The sequence below is a fragment of the Limulus polyphemus genome, unplaced genomic scaffold, assembly GCF_000517525.1.
Source record: "Limulus polyphemus unplaced genomic scaffold, Limulus_polyphemus-2.1.2 Scaffold600, whole genome shotgun sequence".
In the NCBI taxonomy this organism is placed as follows: domain Eukaryota; kingdom Metazoa; phylum Arthropoda; class Merostomata; order Xiphosura; family Limulidae; genus Limulus; species Limulus polyphemus.
In genome coordinates this window covers 204,479-227,756 of record NW_013666210.1, presented here as the reverse complement: position 1 = coordinate 227,756, position 23,278 = coordinate 204,479, and the positions used below count along the sequence as shown (strand labels likewise).

At 34.3% G+C, this 23,278-nt stretch overlaps 1 protein-coding gene across 4 annotated transcripts in view; it reads right to left on the bottom strand.

Moving 5' to 3' along the window:
- LOC106459389 (band 4.1-like protein 5) overlaps nt 1–23,278 on the bottom strand; it is a 69,902-nt gene that overhangs the window by 44,825 nt on the left and 1,799 nt on the right. For all 4 annotated transcript variants that reach the window (XM_022385860.1, XM_022385862.1, XM_022385861.1 and 1 more), the window contains exons 2-3: nt 1,900–2,004; nt 1,316–1,358 (exon numbers count right to left, since the gene is read on the bottom strand). In XM_022385860.1, coding sequence (XP_022241568.1) covers nt 1,316–1,358; nt 1,900–2,004 — 148 coding nt within the window. The remainder of the gene's footprint in view (nt 1–1,315; nt 1,359–1,899; nt 2,005–23,278) is intronic.

Here is a 23,278-nt window from a genome sequence, read left to right as displayed (position 1 = left end):
ATTGCTTCCAGATTTAATCTCATAGTACCTACTTTTTTCCAAAAGTTCTGTGGGACATGCCCCAGATCCCCGTAGCACTACCATGCTATGCATGATGATTGTGCTTTGTACAATATGTGTTGACTTTTGATCTCACAAACTAGAATTCCCTTCGAAACATTCTGCGCACGGGCCTGAATGGTGCTGAAGATGTGGGCAATCAGATACTACTTATCATTACATTTCTTCCATCGCTCTGTGAGCTTCACTACACCACTATGAAAAAAAAAAAAATCCAGTTGTGGCGTTATGAATTCAACTAATTACAACTGCTATAAGAAATAGGCATCCCGTTATTAAAACAGAACATGTTCTCCTACAACATTATTTTGCCCATACCAATACTTTTTTAGTCATATGAATAACAATCGCCAATGGGAAAATACGCTTTCATGGTCCTTCCTCATCCCGCACATAGTTCGGACCAAAACCTAACACTTCCACATTCTTGGTCAACTCAACAATGATGGACAAATATGTCACAACATCACATAGTTCGGACCAAACCCTAACACTTCCACATTCTTGGTCCAATCAACAATGATGGACAAATATGTCACATCCTCACATAGTTCGGACCAAACCCTAACACTTCCACATTCTTGGTCCAATCAACAATGATGGACAAATATGTCACACCATCACATAGTTCGGACCAAACCCTAACACTTCCACATTCTTGGTCCACTCAACGATGATGGACAAATATGTCACATATTATTCAAATACCTAAAGTATATTAGGATATTAATGGTTAGTAAAAAACTATACACAAGCTTACAAATACAAGTTCTCTTAAAGCTGATGAACGCAATTGGATTTGTAACACTAAATTGATGTGGTTTATTTAAAAGAAATAAACTTTTGTTTATCTGTTTCTTCTAACACTCCTTGTTATTAGCTATAAAAACAAAAACTAAGTGTCACTTATCGGATATGTTAATAACAACCTAAATCCGGTAAAAATGGTGAGACCTATGCTAATCGAAGTACTTCCTTTAACATTTAATACATAATGCAATCATATACTATTTAAACTTACAGAATTAGAGAAATACATCATGACATAATTTATATATTTTACGAAAGTTTTGCTAATATACCATTTATTGTTAAAAATATATCTCGTGACTATATTTGTAAATACATTAATTAAAAAGATAATACTTTGCTACTTTAGTCCAGCTAATTGGTTTATTAAAGGTACAAGCTTGTGAAAATATATTTACTATCACCTATCAGTCTTACATCTAAATACAATATAACCCGCACTTACTTCTAACTTGTCTCTTGATAAGTTTGGTTGGATCCAACCAGTGCTGGAAAAAATAAAATAAAGTGAGCATCTGATATCACAGTTTGTCATAGCTCATATATGAAATTAAAAACCTTCTAATAAAAATATATTATTATTATCAAAAATATATCAAAAACATTAATGACCAGCACAAATAACTGGTAAAAGTTTCGTTACTTATCGTGACTATATCAAAATATACGTTATACATATATACATACACACACACCAGTATACAATTTTGAAAATATTTTTATAGGGCATTCTAGTGGTATAACTTCTAAACAAAAGGCTTAATAAAGCCAATATTCTTTAATATCTAACAGTTTCATTTAAGCGTTTCTAAGTTAATTATATGAATACTGTATAATTATTCTAGACATATTAGCGTGCTACTAGCTTCTTGAAACATCGATTATTTACACATTTGCAATGTAACTGTCCAGACATATTGTACCAAGGCGAAGCATTTAATATGAAAACTATGAAATTAAAATAAACTAATGTCCTACATTCAATTTTTTTTTCATGTGTTCACATTTATGAAATTCGGCACCACCTACCGAAACTTGGTTAGTGTCTGTAAACTGAAGACCAAAATAATCCTTTTCTATTAGATCCAAGTGATACCATACTTGTTCATACAGGTCATAACCCATGGTTGTTTTCTGTAATCAGCAAAAAAAATTCTTATTTTAGTTTAGGTAAGTTCGTTTTTATCTAACTTTTATCATGTAGATTTGGTTGCAGATAATGGAGTAACTATATACTATAAGGGTGTACTCGAAACTGCTTACACCTCTACATCTTTCAAAGTTCAAGTGGAATTATCATATCAAGTCCAACCCATAAAAACAGACCAAAGTAAAACAAGTACAATGTCTCTTTCATAAGTGTGAGAAAATAGCAAATTAACAAAAATACGTTGGAAGACACGATGAGGTTAATTAAGGCCCGACTCCAAATGTCTAACTAATAAAGTCTCTTTGACCCGTATCGTTTTTTCAGCAGAGAATGCTTAGTATTTATTGCAAGGTGTCCTATCACGCATGTATTTAAGTGTATGTAAATACTGGAATGATTACCTTCGTTCAATTTGAGATGTCCTTTGGTTCGAACCTCTCATCAGAAAACAAAAAATATGAATCAAACCGACTTTATTGAGTGTTTATTAAATTACGTTACTGCATTGCAAGTTATGTTTGATGAAAGTCATATATCACCTAATGATGTTTCGAAATATAGCTACTCTTAATTTATTTTTTCATTAAGCACTTCGATAATGCCACTTGATGTTTATCAACACTTCTAACTTGTTAAAGAAAAAGTGGGTACATGCATTTTGTGCGATCTTGATGCTTTTATTCTCCATTTCCCTGAAGGTACACCATTATTCCTTACCTTTTACGCAACAGCAGATGTAAAGAATTCAACTTAAATAAAGTTTAGTACTGAGTTTATAACACGCCACATGGCAGTGACCCATTTGAATGATGGCATCGACATCGATGCGTAACCATGCCAACTGTAAAACTCGTTAGGCCAAGGTATATTTACTGTAGCGAAACAAACAATGCTGTCTACGAAGGAACATCATCTGAACTAAAACTGACAAGTATGAAAGTAAAATTTAATATTGTAGTTGTCACTTCTATAAGCAAAACATAAATAAAAATAAGCACATACTTACGCACACAGTCACACAATTAAAATACAAATTCCATCCAATTTGACAGCAAAGTTAACTCTTTTCAGTTAAAAACACCCAGTATAATGCCTCTGTAAACATAAAGCATGCATGTTTATTTTTATTTGTTTTTTAATATGTGGAGACAAAAACGGTTTAACAATATAAACTAAAAGTAAACCTGTCAGGTTTTTAAGTGTATGTGGGCCGGATTCTTTACAGTAGGAGTCTGTAAAGTGTTGGCGATAAATTTAAATAATACACAAACAGCACACAGTCCACTTGTTTTAAAATCATGTATTAAAACAAGTCGGACATATATACAAATGTTCGTTGCACAGTTAATTATCACAGTTGTATCCATAGCTTTAAATAATCGTCTCTTTTGGTCAAAGTCCACACAGGTCGGTTTAGTTACTTTAGAATACAATTGACAAGACAAATTATTCTTCTCTACTCTGTTGTTATAATACAATCTGCAATAATTTCACTTTTTTTTAAAGGGACACTACCCTCTTTTTCTTTACGGCTACACTTAAAAGCACACAGTCTAGATCTATTTGACTATATCTCTCACTAACTTTGTCTAACTTGAACTACATTTTGGACGTGTATTTGTAAATAGCCCAACTGAGGCCTAGAACTTTCAAACACTATGAGATATTATAATGAAAGAACTCAGAAGGTTCTAGTAACATGACGTATTTTACGACAATTGAACTACACAACGATTCGCACAGTTACGTAAACAAACCTGCGATAAACTATCGCTTCTAAATATAACTAAATTTAACACTCACGCTATACTTAAAACGGTCGTATGTATCTAACAAAGCCAAACTGTGCACGAAATGTTAATAGCTGTAACGACACAAATAATCCATAGCTGGCTTGATGTTTATATTTATACCAAGTAGAATATTTAAATAAAACATTTGGAAATGTAACAACAAACAAATGTCAGCACACTCCTAAACTTGAATTACAATCGAGACACGTGCTCACGTTTATTTCGAAGGGAAGCCAAATCAAAGTAAATATAAGAATAGTTAACAATTACACAAAAACATATTTCTAAACATGTTTTATCTATCTTGAACATTACAAATTAAGCGCCACACATATAGTAACTACGTACCCCTGATAATCACGTTTCTCTAGACTGGTCAAATGGGCTAAATTGAAGGTTTGTAATGTGCTTTAAACCCACCTAAACGAAAACAGTCTCAAAAAATATTTTGGCTTAATTGACTCAGTTGTCCCTACAGAGATGGCATAACAAGACCGTATATAATTATAACCACATAATCACGCAAAATCTCTTAACCCCCTAAGAATCAGACTTCGGTCTATTAACCCCAAGCAACGACACAATTTATAAAATCACAAATATTTATATTGAAGTAAATCACGAAAATATTGAAGGCATTCACTGATAGCAAAAGTACAAGTTAAGCCTACTTCCATTTCCAATCTCGGTGACTGTCTTGGGCCTTTTTTTTTATTATTAGATGTACCCGAGTTGAGTTATAACTATTGACATACTTTTCAAAACACTTTCTACTTAAAACTGTACCCACTAAAGCTACTGCTACTACTTTTATTTATACTTTTTGGTGGATATCGTATGGTAACATGGCGGTTTCTCTTTGTAAATGGGAACCTAAGAATCCAAACCTATAATGCAATAACGCTGGTTAGAAGATAAGTGAAGGTATTGGAAATCACACCAATTAATATGCTAAAAATATTAAAAGAAATGGGAATAACTATTACAGATATCAAGATTATCGGAATACTGAAAATATAATGAATTCCAGTAAAACTTAATATTTACCAAAATGTATCACTTTTAATTAGATTCTTGCATACATTCCCATTTCTCTTGATTAATATATTTCATATTCAGTTGCATTTTTTAAAACACTAATGACAGAACAAGGTTACTTGCTCGTCATACTAGATTTTAAGAACACATTTAACCACCTTATAACTTCAAGAAATATTTGCCGTAATATTCAGCGTTTCATTTTACATGTGCGTGTGCTTCAAGAATACTTGTACACAATTTCAACACTGGAACTATAGTATAATATTATTATTATAATATAATTGTCGTGTGTGTTGTATGTCAAATAAATACACCCAATAAGAAATGCTGACAGTTGTGATTGAGCCCCTTTTGTATGTACCTCCGAAGAAAATGTAATGTTTCCTAGTATTGTACATTCGTTCTTATCTCCTAAGCCTATGCTGATGATTGTGTATGCGTGTACGTGAGTGCGCACATACGTTTAGATTTATAAATAAAATAAAAAATATTAACATTTGAACCAGCCTATCTAACACTGTAAAACAGCTCAAACTTTTTCTGTCCAAAGCAATTCTCATTTGTCAGCCAATTAAAAATCAACAGAGAAGTATCGTCCTAAACAAAAAGTTACTACAATACAGATTATTTTTAAAATGTTCCATACCTCTGAAAAATTATAAAAAATTTAATAGTTAAAAAGGGTCTGACGTGGCCTAGTGATTAGCGTGCACAAATTGGGAATCCGAGATTGTATTATTCGCGTCCTATTGGCCCCAGAACGCTCTCTGCTCTTGGGGGTCAAGACGAATGTAAGAGTGACGGTAAGATCTCACTATTTGATTACAGTGGCCCAAGGGGGTATAACTGACTGGCTGCCTTCCCCTTACAGTTTAAAATTATGTACGACTATACACAGTGCAGCTTCTGGGTGAAAATCTGAAACAAGCTAAAGAAAAGAAAAAGGCTTTTGCTGTAGCGCCATCATGCTGACAACGAAGGCGAAGCAGATCTTTTTTAATATATTGGTATTTGCAATAATAATAATAGCAATAAAAACTCAAATATGTTTGCATTTTTTTCAACTCTTCGCGACCCTTAGTTTGAGAGTACCTGGTCTAACCTTTTTGGCACTTTAGTGTATATCAAACAATGTCAGGAGCTTCTATTCACTTAATGAGTAAGTGTTAAACAATAATTTTTGTTACTAGGTTTTTCGTTTTAAAAAAATAAGGTTGAGGTTGTGCTTCAAAAAAGTTTGAAAATTTTGAGAACCATTGATCCTGCTCATGTTTACATACTAAAAATATTTAAAAACGTCATTGGTCTATGATGCATAGTAGATGTAGGTGCTTTTCTTTCTGCACTGGGTTCCCTCTGTGTACGTAATGTCTTCGAAGTTGTAGTCGTACGTTTAATTGTTTGCATCATTTTAGACGTTTCTCATCAATCAAAAGGAAAAAAATATGTCTAATGGGTTTACATTTTCCACTATAAAGAAGACAAAATTGGGTCCGGCATGGCTAGGTGGTTAGGGCGTCTGACTCGCAATCTGAGGGTCGCGGGTTAGAATCCAGTCACACCAAATATACTCGCCCCTTTCAACCGTGGGACCGTTATAATGTGAGAGTCAATCCCACAATTCGTTGGTAAAAGAGTTGGCGGTGGGTGGCTTCCCTATAGTCTTTCACTGCTAAATCACTGCGCGAAATTCAAAACCAAGCGAAGACAAAATTGACCCACTAGTTGATCAACTTTTATTATATTATGAACTATTCATTGTGTAATCGTGCGCGTCTTAACTTTTGCGTTCATCAATAACTATTTTATGGATAGTTTCTTTAACAACGCGTGCTTTCTTTGTGTTAAACCGAACACGACGTAGCAGTGTAGTTTAACATGCATTCCTGCTTTTTATTTGAGAACCATTTAAACTTCAGTTAGCTCACACATATATTACTTTCTATAAGCAATCTTTCAAAATATACTGATGGAAAATATAGAAAAGTACTTTTTTCTATCGTCCCCTTTAATATAAAATTATATTAATAGTATTTTAAATGTTGTTCAGATGTATTACATCCATAAAAAAAAAAGATTAATGATTTTACACACACTTCTTTGTAGATCTAGATAGGTTTAGAGAAAGTTCCATCTTGACCTTGGATTAAAGTTATACATTAAACAACGTAATCTAATACCTTTATAAAACCAGTTTTGTGCAGTGTTTCAAAGAAATTCAATTCATTTATTTCCGTGTATACTGATTTTGATGAACATCTGCGCGCATGCTGATTTTTTTAACGTAATATTGGTAATGCTCTTTTGCCCGTAGGCTCTCCTTTTATTACCAGTACAGACTGGATGTAAAGACGCACGAATTTGTGGTGTGTCGATCGGTCAACCAGTTAAGCACGTCTCCCACGTGACTTGTTTGAAGGAACAAAATAAAAACTCAAGTGAAAACCAAAGATAATACGGATATCACATGCAGCCTGTACTTCTTTGTTTAAAATAAAATAACACGACTGTGTGCTGGATTGTGGATATCAAGTTCCGTGAATTGCATCACTTTCCAGCACTTTGGGGCCGTGGATGCGTTATAAAAGTGATGGACAAATCCTATTTTTCGATTAGAGTAGCCGAAGCGTTGGCGGTGGGTGATGTTGAGTAGCTAACATCTCTCTCGTTTATCACTTCAAAATTAGGGACAGTTAGCATAGATATTACTGAAGTAAATTTGCGCAAAAATCAACAAACAAAAGCTGTTTTTCTTACGTCTAACATTTACTTTCACTGTTCTGAGGTATGCTAAAGTATTATAAGTCCTTGTTGTTGTGGGCACAGCGTGGCCAGGTGGTTTGGGCGCTCGACTCGCAATCTGCGGGTTCGAATCCCCATCCTACCAAACATGCTCACCCCTTTCAGCCGTGGGGGCGTTATAAGTGAGAGTCAATCCCGCTATTCGTTGGAAAAAGAGTAACCCAAGAGTTGGCGATGACTAACTGACTTCCCTCTAGTCTTTCACTGCTAAATTAGGGACGGCTAGCGCAGATAACCCTCGTGTAGCTTTGCGCAAAATTCAAAACAAACAAACCTTACTGTTGTTACCTAAAATTAAAGCATTCAAATGTGATTTGATTTGTGGCTCGGCGTTAACATTTATAATGCACCAAACTGATGTAATAAGGTTTGGGACTTAGTATTTGTAATAATTGTTCTAGTTCATCATTCTACAGCAAAGGTCCTCTATTCTTTTCCACACTAGGCTACTTCAGATCAAGACCGTAAAGCCAAGAACCAGGCTTGAGCTTGTTGAAGCATGCATCATTACCCAAGTACAGTTTTTCTTACCTTTGCAATATGAGATTATAAAGCGGGCCACGAATTAAGCTTTTGAACACCCGGTGTGGCCCGCTAGAGAGATCAGTGTTCTACAGTTAAGTTACGAATACTGAATCTTTATCAGAAGACGTCATTGGCCCAACATCTACAGCTTAAAATTGTATATGCCTATATAATATTTTCCTACTCTACCTCAGTATTATGGACCGTAATTAACACTCGCCTATATATATTTCGTAAGTATTAAAAATAAATGAAGTAATAGAATTGGAACGAAGTGGGTGAACCAAGATAAGGATAATAAGATTAAAAAAAAAACGGTAGACACTTTAAAATTGACCAAACTTTCCTTCAAACTGACAAACATCTCACCACGTATTCTGAACTTGTGCCAAAATAAAGTTTGGTTTTGATTTCTTTTGAATTTCGCGCAAAGCTACACAAGGGCTTTCTGCGCTAGCCGTCCCTAATTTAGCAGCGAAAAACTAGTGGGAAGGCAGCTAGTCATCACCACCCACCGCCAAATCTTGGGCTACTCTTTTACCATCGAAGAGTGTGATTGACCGTGACATTATAACACTTCCACGGTTGAAAGGACGACCATTTTAGTGGAACGGGGATTCGAACCCGCGACCCGCCGATTGCGAGTCAAGCGCCCTAACCACCTTGTCATGCTCGACCCATGAAGGAAGGAAAACACTGTCAAATCTATGTAGGCGGAGGGCGAGTCTAGAAGTGAGGATAGTAGTGTGTTTATGTACATGGGAAGTTCAAAATTGTAAATTTTATAATTTTACATGTTATCGCGTATTACCGACATTAGCTCCACAGTTTGAAAATCACTAATCTACATAATTACTTCTTCAGTCCCAAGTTTTATACGTTTTACAAGAATAAATGCTAAAACTTATAAACCAGTTTCTGGAACGTGAGCATATCCTTTCTTCGAAATTATTGAACTATGATTCAGGTTTGTTCTTTAGTAGCCTAAATGTATTCAATAAAATTCAAACTGTAAAAATGGTGTAACAACATCAGGAATTTCATAATTCATTAGCACTCAGGGAAGAAGGAAGCGGTACGGCCAGTCAGGCCAAGGCCTGACCACGTTTTCATGGTATGTATAGCTACAACATATGTATTAAAACTTGCTTCTTTTAACTGAATATATTACATTGTATGTATGCAGTATTGTAGTTAAAATTGCTCAAGATTCAATTTCATAGCAAAAAATTTAAGATTTTTCTGGGGGGCATACTCCCTAGAAATTGCAATGTAACAATTGTCTGAACTATCCAAAATTGCTTCCTACGGCAATTCCACCACCTTGAATTTAACTTGAATCATACGGCATTGTAGCAACACATCAAAAGCGGTTATAAAACTTTTATTCCACGTCGCCAAATTGAGCATCAAATATCCGCTCTGGCGATAAACAGCAATACAATATTCGATAAAAATTTACATGCTGTCAATGGCGTAAATATTGTCTTTGACAATGCACACAACCGAGATGATTTTCAACACTAGATAACACAAAAAAATTATAAAAAAAATACATTTTCTACCTAGGACTAATATAAACATTTAATGTCCAATATGGCAGAATAAACCAAAGCCCACGTGACTTCTTGACGTCAGGGCAAGGCTTCTTTCTATAGGTTGGTAAACGCTACAAACTAATAGCACTGAATCATGCGACTATCAATCAGTTCTGGCTTTGTACGAGTGCTCGTATTTTATCTGTACATAATACGATTAATATACAGATATATCTTATTTTCGTCTATACCCAGGCATGTTTTAAGTCTTATACAAAGTTTAGTAAAACTACCCCTTTTTTATCGAGCGAGCATAATAACAAGTAAACAAAATAACTTCCCTGCATATATATAATCAAATGTTACGTTTGCAATCTAACGTAAGATTCGCCTATTATTACCTTAACAACACCGTCCTGGAAGTTCTTCGGAATGTAGTTTGTTAGTTCTAATCAAAAACACGATGAACTAGTCTTAGTTCCTAACAGCTTATTTGTCTCTCATATGAATTACTGAAACCTTCATAAAGAAAGGACTTCGGCTAAATAAATTTTATTTTCCAAACTCTACTTATAATTGCTTGTTAGACGTAGAAATAAAATAAGCTTATAGTTTGAAATCAAGTGTAAGCAACTGCCACTAAACCATGAGCCTATATATCACATCTTGTTTAACTTTCATAGATCTGTTTTAAAGTTAATTATTTGATTATATTACATTCTCAGAGGCCAAGATGCGGCTAAAGCGAACTCCAAACATCCAATTAAAACACAAACAGAAAGAGAAAAAACTTAATGAGTCGCTATTGACACTTAATAAGTAATTTTGAATTACGAGACTATGTTTATCCGGTATTTGAGCACGTTTCTGAACGCTCCCACGGTAAATATAACTGAATTCCATGAAATATAGACGAATTTAAGTTTTTTTTAATGTCAGTGATCATTTGTTGCAGTGTTTTGTAGCGACACAGCCGAGAGTACACAACACCATTAGTTCGAGTAACGCGATTACACAGGCTGCTGGGTGTAACTATGGTAACGTTGAACCTGCATGGGTCACAAGACAGAAGCATTATCGGTGTTTGGCTCATGGCATGGCTCATTTAGTCACTGATGTTTCAAGTTTTCTTAACAACGCTACATAAAAACAGAACACAGACAACAATGTTGTTGTTGTTTTTTAACCATGTGGTAAATAAAGGTTTTCTTTTGTTTCTGGCGAGACGTGTTTGTTACACCGATTTTTATAAACACTAAATAGCATAGTGGTGTAAGCTCATAACGTGGGAAATCAATAACAGTTTTTCTCAGTTCTAAATTACACTATTATTTATTGACACATTATTTGATTTCCATTAAGAAAAGATTATAATAGGATTTCATCTATGTACCCTTTGTTTTATGTCTTTGCAAAAGAGGTTTTTCGCTCAATAACAGTGCTTAACAAATCGATAGAAACAAGACATTCGAGAGAATTGGCTGTGTACTTTGCGCATGCGTAGACTCGTGATATTTCACCTACCGACCTGTTGACACGAAATTAAGTCGGTGACATAGGCTAGTCATTTCCAAAAAGGGGCAGTATTTCATGTTGTTTGTATTTGTGACGATCCGTTTATATAGAAAACAAACCTGCATACTCATGTTAAAAATGTATAATACGGTTAATCAAGCCTGAAGTTACTAGGGACTTAATGTGATGTGTAGAAGATTATGTAACTACAATATACAAGTATAATTATTTACGACTTCACTTGAGTTTTGCACATGGGATCCTTTGTGAAAAAAAAAGAGCTTAACTTTACAACTTTAGATGCTGTGTCGAAATATATTAAAATTACAATTATTTCACATTAAATGCCAATTACAACCAATCGTACTGCATTTTGATGTCATAACCTACAAGCCTTCAGCCTTACCATATGTATGCCTAAGCCTACTGAACTTGAGGTTACAGGCTAGTCTATGTGAATATAAGTTGTGATTTACTAACTACACATACACACATTTTGTTTGTTTGTTTGAAGTTAAGCAAAAAGCAACACAATGGGCTATCTGTGCTCTGCTCACCACGGGCATTGAAACCCGGTTTCTAGCGTTGCAAGTCCGCAGACATGCAGCTGTGCCACTGGGGGCCACACATACATTAACAATCTCTCAATGACGAGGAATTAAAAAATATCCTACATCTTGACCAATGAATGATTAGCTCTTTCTACAAAAAAAAATAAATAAATAAAAGTATTATAACAAATTTCATTGGTTTTGTCGTTCTAGGGTGAAACCGAACGATGTGCATAAAAATTAGAAGAAGAATTCAAATTCAGATTGCAAAAATGGGCATGAGATGTCCAACGACGAAGATAACATTCAGCGTAGAAGGTATCTATGTAGAAAATAGAAAATCCACTGTAGCGACCGCAACGAATTGTGCGATACTTTGCAAACTGAGCAATGATAATTCTAAGTTTGTCTTTAAGCTTCTTCTTTCACTTAGTAGTAACTACCCCTACTGAAACATACTTATTTAGACAAACTTACGTAGATTTAATAACATAAAATATTAATTGGATTTACTTTTATTTTAAAAAGATTGAGTTGCATCGTTAGCTTTATATATATATGTACTTAAGACTAAACTAAATCACTTATGCTGGTCGAACCTATTGAAATATTATTGGGATTACGACCAAAAATGTCGTTAATAGTGAGAGCACCCAACTGATATAAAGATTAGAATGCATTGTTACAAGTATACACGTAAGAAAAGTATATTTGAATAGCTTATTGCCAGGTTGATTTTCAGTTTCACTCGAAGTACAGAGCTTGGTCTGATCAGAAGATAATGTTACTTAATACATTTGTAAATATCGTGCATATTTCACAAATAGAGTGTAAATGTAATAAATAAACAAGATATTTAATACAACGAAAGGGATATAATAATTTCCATGTTCATTGAATTCCTCAAGAAGTATATTTCTCATCCAACTTGCCTATTTACATACAATTAGTAATGGCATTACAAACTGAAGAGTCGATTTATAATTTTCCTGAGTACCAGAGATGAAAGGACCAACGAAATACGCAATACACAAGTTACATATCAATTTTGCTTAAATTGCAAAGTTATACTTGGCGTCCATAGTTTTCAACAATGGAACTGCCTGATATCACTCATTGCAACCACGTTTATTTTCTCACGGAATATAATACAAGCAGTTCTTGTTAAGGCCTTTTCAAAGGTTAATAACACTTAGCGAATCAAGTTGCATTAATACAAAGTTCATATTCGCAGACAAGAGGTTCTCCCGTAATGAATGACAGACTTCCGTATTGTATAAATCAACGGACTAAAATACCTCGTATTGTATATCAACGAGTACATCAAAGTATTCTTCTGTGTCCTATTTCATGACAAACCGCTGGCCTCAGATAATGAATCCCTATTTGGGACAGGACAATTTCACGTGTATTCTACAACTTAAATCACAAATCCTTTATTTGCTTTATCTCATTTAAACACACCCTCAAATTCTCACAAGGCTATTGTCTCCAAATGTTATCTTGGATATTTTAAAACGGGAACTGACAAAACATTTACTTCACAAAGAAACAACAACAAAACATGTAGAGACTTGTTAATCGGCAGTCTTATCACCAGTTTTATATATATTTATTTGTTCTCGATGTATTGGGGATGATCAAGAACCGATTTTTTTCACTGTAATATTATAGTATGGAACACAGATTGTGTACATATGTTACCCGTATAATTTACGATTTTGTACGGCTCCTTTTGATAGTATTCTTGGGTCTGTATATACACATACTGTAAAAACGTGTGCTAACAAGTCTAATGCAATATGATGCACATTATAATCACAGTTAGAAAAGTACCTGAAAATTGTAACAAATAAACACGCCTTGGTAACGTAAAAAAAAAAAAAGGACGGGATATATTAAGTTTGAAATTCGGAGTTAGACACAGATAGTTTAGTTTGTTTTGAATTTCGCGCAAAGCTACACGTCCCTAATTTAGTAGTGAAAGACTGGAGGGAAAGCAGTTAGTCATCACCACCAGCTCTTGGGCTACTATTTTACCAACGAATAGTGGGATTGATCGTCACGTTATACCGCCCACACGGTTGAAAGGGCGACCATATTTGGTGGGACGGGGATTCAAACCCGCGACCATCAGATTGCGAGTCGAGCACCCTAACCACGGCCAGGTGGTTACAGTTAGACATTCAAAAGTAAATATTTACTGAAATCCTGATAGCCATAGTCCTCTTACGCTCTTTTTCAGCGCAAGTTTAATTGACAGTAAATATGTTATAATTATTTATTAGTACATGTAATATTATAATCGGACAAGAATTTCATTGTTATTTATATGCTAAGAAAACAAGAACATTCTGGCCTACCGAAAAAATACAATTGTATTTTACACACAAATCCTATTTTATGTTAAATATTTGTATGGAATACGCATTACATAGTGTAAAATACGAAAATCAGTAACTGCGTGAGGGGTTGGTGATAAGGAACGTCTTTTAAAGGAATTTGAAATCATGCTAGGCCTACAATTGTCTTGTATATTTATTATTAACAATTTTAAATTGCTGTCAAATTAAATTTTCTAGCACCCTTTCTAGTACATTCAGTTTTTTATAATGGTATTGGAACTTGTTTTTGCCTTGTATGTAGATAATATTATTATCTATGTTATCCTTTTGACGCTCTCTAATGGTAGGTAGAAGACATAATTATAATTTGTGCCACAGAACTACAGTGGAAATACTGAAATATTCTGTCGGAACTGGGTTGCCTACATCTGCTGTCACACCAGTTACACGAGATCGCCAAACAACATGCCCCCCAGTGGCACAGTGGTATCTTCGGACTTACAACACTAGAAACCGGGTTTCGATACCCGTGGTGGGCAGAGCACAGATAGCCCATTGTGTAGCTTTGTGCTTAACTTCCAAACAAACAAACCAAACAACATAAATCAAAATATCTAGTTTTAATGCTTAAAAAGTTATCTTGAAAACTAGCCTTTTAGGAATCGATCTAGTGTTTCTATGAGGAATACAATGAAACTGTTTTAAAGTAATCCGGATTGTAACAGATTTAATGGGAAAGTTGTCTCGTTTGATTTATAATTAACCAGAAAATAATGAAGAATCTGAGTATTTCTAATAGATATCGATATATAATACAGCATGGAACACAGACTGAGTCCTTCCAAAATAGAATCATATATACATTATACATCCACAAACACTCCATTTCGCTTTGTCAATTATAACATCCATTTTGTTCTATGCCTGTTTTCCCCAAAAGGGGGCGAAGACCGCCTGGAGGTGTCACCTGTTTTAACCACTCACACCACTATATAGTTAAAAGATTATACTGATATTTAAATTACGATACTAATAACCTTTAATACAACTTCTATAACAGCTACTATGTAAAATTATTTTAATTCTTGATATGATGAATTCGCTCCGAAGTAATGATCTTATCTTGAATAAAAGCAACAGGCAACAAGCAAAAGTTTTGGATTCTAAACCAATAGACCCAAAATTTATACAAAACGCATAACACCTGCCAATTGACTACAGTAAAAAGAGGAAAGACTCACCTGTGGTGTTGTCTGAGCAGCTGTGCACACGCCACGTTGGTACCTGTACACAGAGTTCCTACTCTGCCAGTAAAAATCCATTTTGCGCTACTATACCACTAAAGTTTGGAATTACCACATCTATTCTTTAATGAAACACTTTCCAGTTCCTTCACGATTTTTTTATGTTAGTTAATTTCTAATTATTTTGTTTACATTGTTGAACTATTAAACTAAAATGATTTAGCCTAATATATTTAGCCAAAACGAGTCAGACCACGTTACCAGTCTTTATTACGTCACCCAAACAACATAAACTACACCACAGAAGGTAACCTCGCTCACTACTCTATTTTCTCTTTGTGGTTCGAAGAAGGAAGGTGTGTGCTGGCACTTTACAAAATATTGCTAGGTATGAATGTTAAATTATATTTTCGATCTTGAAACTTGCCATTGGTTTTAATCCAAGTTTCATAACTCAAATCCATCCAAAAACGCTTGTGCGAAAAAAGAAAAAAGTCAAACACTACTTTAGTTGAAACAGTGGGTGATATTTCATAAACATCGTAAAATAAAGCAACTTGACATTACGCACATTGCATCATTTTATTTTTGTGATGTAAAACTGAATTTACAAGTTTAACTCCTAAATCATTACATCCCATTTTCTTCAATGTAATTCAGTGATGATTCTCTGGTGAATTAGGAGCCACACTCAGTGCAAGTTTTACAGCAAATGAATAAAATGATATCATGTGAGTAATGCCAAGTTGCTTTATTTTGTTGTTTATGAGACATTACCAACTGAGCTGAAGTTAATTTTGGCTTTTTTGTTTTTTTTCGCTTAAAGTGTTTGTTGGATAGATATCGCGTGTTTTTGTGTTAATCAACCTGGGACATTTATTCTGTAATCATTATTATTTAACTTAACCTTTAAAGGAATGCAACTTATACAGGGTAGTCATGTGCAAATCAAGATGTTGCTAATATTACACACACTATCAAGGACCTTATATTAAGAATGACAACGCTCAAAAAAGAACCGGACATCTTCTCTTTGTGAATTGAGCCCTGAGAACGACGGTGACCAGATGAAGAGGAGAAATGAGTTATTTATCTATTAATCAATGTTCTTTCTCTTTCATCGCTGGTGTGACATGCTTTCAATAATAAATATGCATTTTCAATTAAAAATAAGTTTGTTAAACGTAGTATTATTAAGCGCTTGAACAAGAGAGCTGGAAACATCTGCAACAAAACTTCATCAAAACCGAACGCCGACAATCATATATTGTTTTACACAGATCAAGCACCCCTATAGTTTCATCAGTAACAGCTTGGATAACATAAAAATACGACCTGATACAACAACAAACAAGAAAAATAAGTCCAACACTATTTACCTTCCGTGTGTGCAAAACCTAAGTGAGAAGATAAAATGGAATTCTTAGAGAACATTCGGAATTGTCCTTGTCAAAACTAAACAAGAACATTTGATGACAAACACAAAAATGCTCTTAAGAATACCATGTTCCTATAAACAGACGTACACCGGAGAAGCAGGAAGACACTTGGGGGTAAGAATAAGAGTATGGGCTTCACCTTGGCAGAACATGTCATGTTGACTGGACATAAAATAGACTCGGGCAGTTACAGACACATCGACTCAGATAACATCTGGACATCAAGAAAAATCAAATAATCTTTCTATATTAAAACAATGAAACCATCGTTAAACATAAATTCGGACCTAGAAATCAGCAGTTTGTGGCATGGATAAATCATCACTCGTTCTACCAACCATGTTACAATAACCGTCAATCAATCACGTCACATCCACTTCAATCCTCCTGAATATCATATAAACCTCTGACAAATTCTTACTATTTCTGAGCATCTCCGGTTATTTTAAGCTCTAAATTCTAAATTAAAAAAAAAAACGTGTCACACTCCTCAAAAAAGGCACTCAGATTGTTTGACCACCTAACGGCTATTTTAAACTTATCGTTAAATTCTAGATACATTCCAGTTTCTTGGAAGCAACCAAATGTATTGATGTTCCTTAAAGAGAGAAAGTCAGCTAATAAACCTAATAATATACCTTCCGATCAGCCTGACCAGCTGCTTAGGCAAAATTCTAGAACGAATAATAAGTAGCAGACTCTCTACTTATCTAGAGGTCACATCAAAATTACCGGAAATTCAAAACGGATTCAGAAAATTCAGACAAACAACAGATCACCTAATTAGATTAACAAAATCCATAGCAGACAGCTTCAATAAAAAAGAATGCACTGTCGCATGCTTTCTCGACGTTGAAAAAGCATTCGACACTGTATGGCATAATGGTTTCAGGTTCAGAATGTCAGAACTAGAACTACCGCGCGGTATTATTCGCTGGCTATCCAATTTTCTGGAAGACAGAAAATGTAGAGTTAATGTAGAGGGGACCTACTCGGACTATTTGAAGTATTTCATTCCTAAGGCAAATGTCCCTCAAAGAGGGGTGGTTAGCCCTATTTTATTCATCATGTATGTCAATAATATGTCCCTAGACGACCCAAATTATGGATATGCATTGCAATTTGCAGACGATGTTGCCATTTGGAAGAGTGCACCGACCCCAATAATAGCTACCACCAATTTACAACCACAATTAAATAGAACAGAAGAATACTGTCAAAAATACCGCATCAAAATAAATGTTCCTAAAAATCAACCGGTAGTTTTTATAAAACTAACAAAACTAAAAAATATATCCCCTGAAATGGTACACTCCTCCAAACGACAATATCAGCTAAATTCCTTGGTCTGATGTACGATCAGAAGCTAACCTAGATTAAAGATATAAATAACAAACAAAAAAAAAGTTTGGCAACGTACGAACTAGGTACGGTATCTAATGGGCAAAAACAATGGAATATCAGCCGACAATATACTCAAAATATATAAAACATACATCCACCCAATTATAAAATACGCATGCCTAGCTTCAATTAACACAAAACATACACGGAAGAAAGCTACGAATAATATCGAATGCAATACTTACAGCAGCCTACCGAGTACCAAGGTCCACATCTCCAGCCTTCCTACATAAATATGCAAACATACAAACACTATCTGATAGACTCATATATAGTTCTCTAAATTACTTCTCAAAAAAATTAGCATCAAAATGACCTATTTTGTGAATTAAACCGTTTTTGCATACTTGATGAAATTAGCCCTAAGCACCTATCGTCAGTTAATTTCTGTATTAGAAATACAATATAAAGTAAGGTCACCTTTAGCTAAGACTATAACATCATTGGCTTATTTAACTCAGTGAGCATTGAAAAGGGTATTTTATGTACAACGCTGTACAGTAATTAAACTAATAGAAAAATATGTGAAACACAACTGGAACTGTTCAGGATGTGTGTGATTTTTGCTCAATAATGAACTAACAGAAAGTGTGTTCCTCATATTGAATATTTTCTCGATTAATTACTATACATGGAAAGGGGTCAGAGTACATGCAATTAGCACAACCTGTGATCCTCATGTTGTAATTAGAAAAATACTCTTCAATAACAATCAAACAAATGTAGGGGGAGAAAGAGATACAGGCGAACCTGACCCTCTCAGAACTGCAAAAATCTAAATCCCGATGCCGACAAGCGCGAAAGTTTTAAAAAAAATTAAGCCCAAAGACTATCGTGAACGGAACTATTCTTTGAATCTAAACAACTACCAAGAAGAAGTACAAGCTGTCCTGAAGATGAAAGACGTCGTCCTTTCCGCTTTTGTAGAGTAGTCCTTCAAGATTTTCTTCTCAAATGTTACTCGGCACTAGATAGTTGCTGCCAAATTTAACTATTTTTTGTCCATCATGAACACTCTACCTAAGTCATCTGTAAAAAAGGTATTAGGCAACTGCCTCAGCTAAACAGACGCTGATTGAATTCATTGCTTCGTGCTGCTAGCGCAAGTAGTAGTATACATATTTAAAATTTGCGAGAGATAAAGCAAGAATCTGCTAGCCGTGTTCTCTACGTGCTGGCAATGTAAGCGCTCGGCCCAGTGTTCGCTACTGCACTTGGTGTTATCAATTTTTTGGAGTTGCTTATTTTAGTGGCGAATAATGTCGAAATACGTGTTATTTTGAAACCATTTCAAAGTAGGTATTACATTTTTGACAATCCAACTTTGAGAAGTTTACATACTAAACTTTCCTCATCACATTAATCACACTAAAAACACTTGCACAAATCTTAATGAAATTGATAAACAAAAATAGGATAGGGGATACTGAATTTTTTTGGAAAACTTCACATGATTAGTCAAAAGTAAACAAAGCTGGGCCTAGAGGTGTATAATGCACAGGATAAAGCAAAACGCATGCCATTTTTAATCCTAGAGAATAGTAATATGCATGCATATTATATGCACAATGAGAAGAATTAATTAGAAAAGACTACGGTAGTTTTTTTATTTTATTTTGGCTACAAAACTCATGTTTTGTTTGATAAAAGTTACATTACAAAGCGAGTTGCTTCCTCGGGTGTTGTTAATGCAATTTCCTATAGTTTTAAATTAAATGTATAACTGTAAGGTAGTAGAGAATATACATATCATGCAGTATTTCATAAGGGAATTAAAATAACGTAACTACATTTCGAATGTTGATTTAAAATTATATCCTATAAATTATTGATGTTATTGTTTGCCATTCGAAAAGTTTGTTTGAAGTTAAGCACAAAGATACACAATGGACTACCTGTGCTCTGCCCACCACGGATATCGAAACCCGGTTTTAGCACTGCAAGTCCGTAGACATGCCGCTGTGCCACTGGGGACCATTCGAAAAGTAATTATAAATGTGGACTTATTCATACTACGTGTTATTAACGTGGGAGTAGAATTGAAAACTAAGTTACATACAATGTATTTTTACAATGAAAAAAAACTCACAAAATGTTCTACCGTATTCTAGATGAGATAGTAATACGCATGCGTAAGGCTCTGATAAAAATTATCCATTATATGATGTACTAGAGCTCTTGTTGAAAATATCACCAACAGGAGAAAACAAGAGCAATGTGCGCAGGTGCAAATCTTAAAAGTTTTGAAATTTTTATATTACTAGCTGAAATACCCGTCAACTGACAGAACATGTTTAAACTTATTTAAAACAATGTAAGTTTAATAGAAATCATATATTTCTAAGTAATAACTTGAACATAAACTTTATCTCAGAATCTTAAAATTATAACAAAGCTTCTTTATAAACAACATTTGCAGTTTGCTTTCCATCTATCAACAAAAAGATTTTGAGGTGATCCAGCCTTTAGCCACCCTACATCTCATTGACCATGAGAAAAGCATAGTCTTTTGAGAAACAATCCAGCAACTTTTATACTTTGACTTTGAATCCATTTATAATATTCAACATTGTCTAAAGCCTCAACCTGCTAAGATTGTTTGAGGTTGACTCAATAGGCTGAGAGTAATTAACCAACAGGCTTTACGAAATAGAAATAGGGTTAAGTTCAATTTTGACCTCCTTGGGACATTACCAATAGTTCATGGTGTTTCCATACAAATTTTGGTTGAGATTGACCCAATAGGCTCGAAGGAGTTCAGGTACAAAGAAACACACATTTCGTCTTTTAATATATATATATATATATATATATATATTCAATGTCTTCGACCAAAAAAACAAAACATCAATGAGTGGTATCTGTATCTATGACAAAACTATACACAACATTACGTCATATATCAAACATCATTATATTACATAAACTAACTATAAATGTTTTGTTTTTCCTAACAGTGGTTAAATTTCAGGTATTGTACTGCAAATATTACAATCCCGAACAATAATAATAAAACCGAAATGATTGTTATCCAAACATAAAATGTCTGCGTATGGCTTCTTTCCTCCCTCTCTGTTAATACACAGACACAATTTCAGCAGTTGATCTAGTAGTAAATTTAGCCATTTTATTATGTCGCAAATGTCATCAATTACTTGTTGTTGTTGTTTTTATTTATAAACATACTTAATATTTACGCTCTATAATTAATACCAACATGTTCCTTTTGTAAACATATAGTATGTTTTACCTTGACAACCATATTGAATATTTTCTGCTTATTTCTTCTTTGGAGATGTTTTCATCACCAAAGCTTTTTGCGATATTTTGTTAATGTTTGACTCACAGGAAACTAGATCACCCTGAGGCTGTCCACTAATATACACAGGTGCATAGTTTAAACTACGTGTACGTTACCATGGTAGGATTGTCAGGACAATGGCGTCACTTACGCTTTCCATCTGCTGAGTTGTAGCACGAAAAAGTGTACCATATTTCGTTTATCAATGACGCACCCTGATTTTCTAATGACCCAGCCAAAACTGCCTTTAGGGAGTGGAAGATGCTCATGTGTGACTAGGCAGTTTTAACATGAAGCGTTTTAACGTTTCATTTTGTTAATAATGAACTACAAGGTGATAACTTGTAAAATTATGCTCGTACAAAAATTCTAATTTAGGTTTCTATAATCAAAATCCACCAAAAGTCTTGTAGATATCCACGCAGAATAAATCTTTCAAACACTTAATAATACCTCCCAAGGCGACCAATATGAACAACAAATACATATACCACACAAGACCATTACTCAACTGGATAACACCAGTTGTGACGTGAATGTTGTGACGTTTTAGATAACTACTCAGTTACAAGCGCAACTATATTTTTAAGTTCTTTAATCATAGTATTCACAATTATTAAAAACAGATCATCATGAATGATCGATTTCATTATGTAGTAACTTCTTCCAGAAGAGCTACCAAAAATCTTCAGTAAAAATTATAATTAAAGCTAATTATTATTATTAATTGCGAGTCACAGGCAGACCACAAAAAGCCTCCATGACTACTAGCCCCAGATCATCGGCTGAGTACCCTCACTCAGGAATAATCACAGCAAACAATATAAAGATATTTCCCCGCAAAAGTTGGTTACATTAAAATGTTTTCTTAAAAATAAACAGAACACAATAAATACAGACTTTAATTTTAGGCTTCAGTTTACCAATGAATTCGGTGAATCAAGCTTAACATTTTATTGAATATTTTCTAAGAGAACAACAACAATAGTAGATTTCACTGTAAAAACCAAAAAGAATGATATATTCAGTGATAAATCTTCCCCTCACACCCACCTCTCTTTGCATTGCGATCCTACTGTTCTACCAGTAAATTGTGACAAATGAGCCTTCCAGCTCTTCCACGAATGGGCAAAGTGTATTTCGTCATTGTGCAAATCTCCGTGCTTGAATGTACAAATAACGTCTAGCCATCTAAAGAGTATTTAATAACAGCAAAGGTGATAGTTGGTCATTTGGCCAACCAAAGTCAACCTCACACCTTAACCCCTCAACTTTACGACTTGTTTACATACCGTTCACTACCGGTGAGGCCAACATATTGCACCGAATTTAGTAATTTTTATATTTTTATCTGTTACAACCCTTGGTTTTTAAAAAACCGATCAAAAACTTGGTAAAATCGCTCATTTTCTACCTAAGATACATAGGAAACACCAACACTAGTTAGTCAGATAACTGCAATAATGACGGCATTTTGTGTGTGGTACTGGATCGAATATTATTACATATTGGTGATCCGATAACTGACAAAGTCTGTGTTTAAAACTAAAAGTCGTAATTCTAAAGTTAAACAACGTAAAAACAACTGTCTAACTGTTACCTTTTACATCCATCTCATTAGGAAAAGCATTATACAAATTAGCAATTCTCTTTGAGAGGCAGTTATACTAAATATGTTTGGTCTAAGTTTTAAAATTTTATTCTTACTACTTTAATATACCATTCATAATTCTCAGCCTTTTCCTTCCAAAAATATATAT